This window comes from Puntigrus tetrazona, unplaced genomic scaffold (genome assembly GCF_018831695.1).
Source record: "Puntigrus tetrazona isolate hp1 unplaced genomic scaffold, ASM1883169v1 S000000724, whole genome shotgun sequence".
In the NCBI taxonomy this organism is placed as follows: Eukaryota; Metazoa; Chordata; class Actinopteri; order Cypriniformes; family Cyprinidae; genus Puntigrus; species Puntigrus tetrazona.
Window position 1 is genome coordinate 1 of NW_025048336.1, and position 2,087 is coordinate 2,087.

The following is a 2,087-nucleotide window of genomic DNA, read 5'->3' on the forward strand; positions in this document are numbered from 1 at the left end:
ATTTATTTTATCCATACTAAATAAAAATAATACTGTCTGGTGATGATATTCACCACTAAGACATTTTAATAATGTAACGCAAAGAAAAAGGTAAGTATTCATACATCAGGATTTTTTTGTCAAAATGTGCATTTTTTATATTGAAATAAAATTATTCTAATACAGTATTAAAACAAAATACAAAAAATACACATATATAAAATATAAAGAACATAATATATAGTTTAGTGCTCTCAAATTATTAATCGCGATCAATTGCATCCAAAAATCCAAAGTTTTGTTTACATAATATGTGTGTATTATGTATATATATAAATACACACAAATGTATATATATAAACAAGTAAATATTTTGGAAAAATGTACATTTTATACATTAAAAATATCTAGATATAATTATCAATTATGTGAATATAAATATATACAATATATACATATTGCACTATGCTAAATGGAACTATTTTCAAAATATATATTGTATGTATGTTTATTTTTATATACATAATGAATATACACCGTATACACACATATTATGTAAACTCAAACTTTTGGATGTGATTAATCTGCATAAATCATTTGACTGCACTAATATAATTGATATAAAATATGTAAATAAAAAATAAAATTAATAGTAAATCATCTGATTGTAAGTGTGGCTTCTCATCTAACAATTTAAATTTAAGCACATTAAATTAGTATGTAAAAACATCAAACCTCAGCGACTTAAGATATATGATATCTGTGAATGCTGCTGAAGTTTAGTAAAGCTTAAGTGTGGGCATGTTAAAGTGAGACTGACCAAGTCGTTCTCTCACTGTAGGCAGAAAATGTCCGTTGGTCGCAGGGTCAGCTGGAGCTGGAGTCTCAGCTGAAGACCGTGTGCGGGGACGTGCTTGTGGCTGCTGCTTTCGTCTCTTACGCCGGATGCTTCACGCAGCCGTACCGTCACCAACTCTTTCACGACATCCTCTTTCCTTTCCTCCGAGAACTCAGAGTATGATTCCTCCTTAGCTTGTGCACGTTTTCCTCCTTAGTGTTTTGCACGTTTTGTTATTCTTAACCACATGAATATATATATATATATAATATATTTTAGTCAAATTTCACGTTACGGCTTCTTGCTTTGCTTGTCAAGGTTAAGAGTGTTTTGGATCATTGTTTCTTCCTGAGCTGTCTTCTGTTACTGTACTACTGTGTCTGCACTCCAGTGGAGCGTTGAATTGAATAGCATCACTGTCTGTCTTCCTCTCCTCACACCTCGCGATCCAGACCCCTATCCCGCTGACAGACGGTCTGGACCCTGTACTTACGCTGACTGACCAGGCCACCGTGGCAGGCTGGCAGAACCAGGGCCTGCCAGCTGATCGGCTGTCCGTTGAAAATGCAGCCATCCTGACGGAGAGCCAGCGCTGGCCTCTGATGGTGGATCCTCAGCAGCAGGCCAGCACGTGGATCCGAAATCTGTACGGGCCCAACCTGAGGGTGCTGCAGTATGGCCAGAAAGGGTAAAGTGATTGTAGTTTGGACAAGATTTTTTGTGTGAAATAATATGAGGCTGACTCGTCTTGTCCTGGACTGTTAATGCTATTATACAGGTTCCTGGATGTTATTGAGCAGGCTTTGGCTGCTGGTGAGGTGGTCCTGATCGAAAACGTGAACGAGACAGTGGACCCTCTTCTGGAACCATTGCTAGGAAGGCAGACCTTAAAGAAAGGAAGGCAAGTTTAATGGCACTGATGAAGGCACCGATTCTCTCATTGAGTGCATTGCGGTAAAAATTACTCCAAAAAATGTTGTACGGCAGCAGATTTTAGCATGTTTTAGCTCCATTCTTTGCTCTGTGCAGTATGAAAACTAGAATGGAAGATGAATTAGGGTTGTGTGATTTGAATAGAGGTGAAGGCAGCGGTATTGATTCTGCACTCACAGAAGCTGATAAATGTGCATTTGTTTGCTCTTTTTCTTTGTGTGTGCTGAATACGGATCAGTTTTGGGCAGCCAGTGTTGTGTTTTAACCCTGAGACAAAAATATATACATCCCCCAAACATATAAATGTAATTAAAAATGATTATAATTATGATTATAA

General features: G+C 37.0%; 1 protein-coding gene across 1 annotated transcript; it reads left to right on the forward strand.

Annotated features, from left to right (window-relative positions):
- Window positions 1-820: 820 nt before the first annotated feature.
- On the forward strand, window positions 821-2,037 carry LOC122335115 (dynein axonemal heavy chain 11-like; the record flags this gene model as incomplete). Its single annotated transcript, XM_043232885.1, has 3 exons — window positions 821-994; window positions 1,270-1,505; window positions 1,596-2,037. Coding segments are annotated over 3 exons (543 nt in total), but the record flags the coding sequence as incomplete, so codon positions are not given.
- Between the last annotated feature and the right edge of the window lie 50 nt (window positions 2,038-2,087).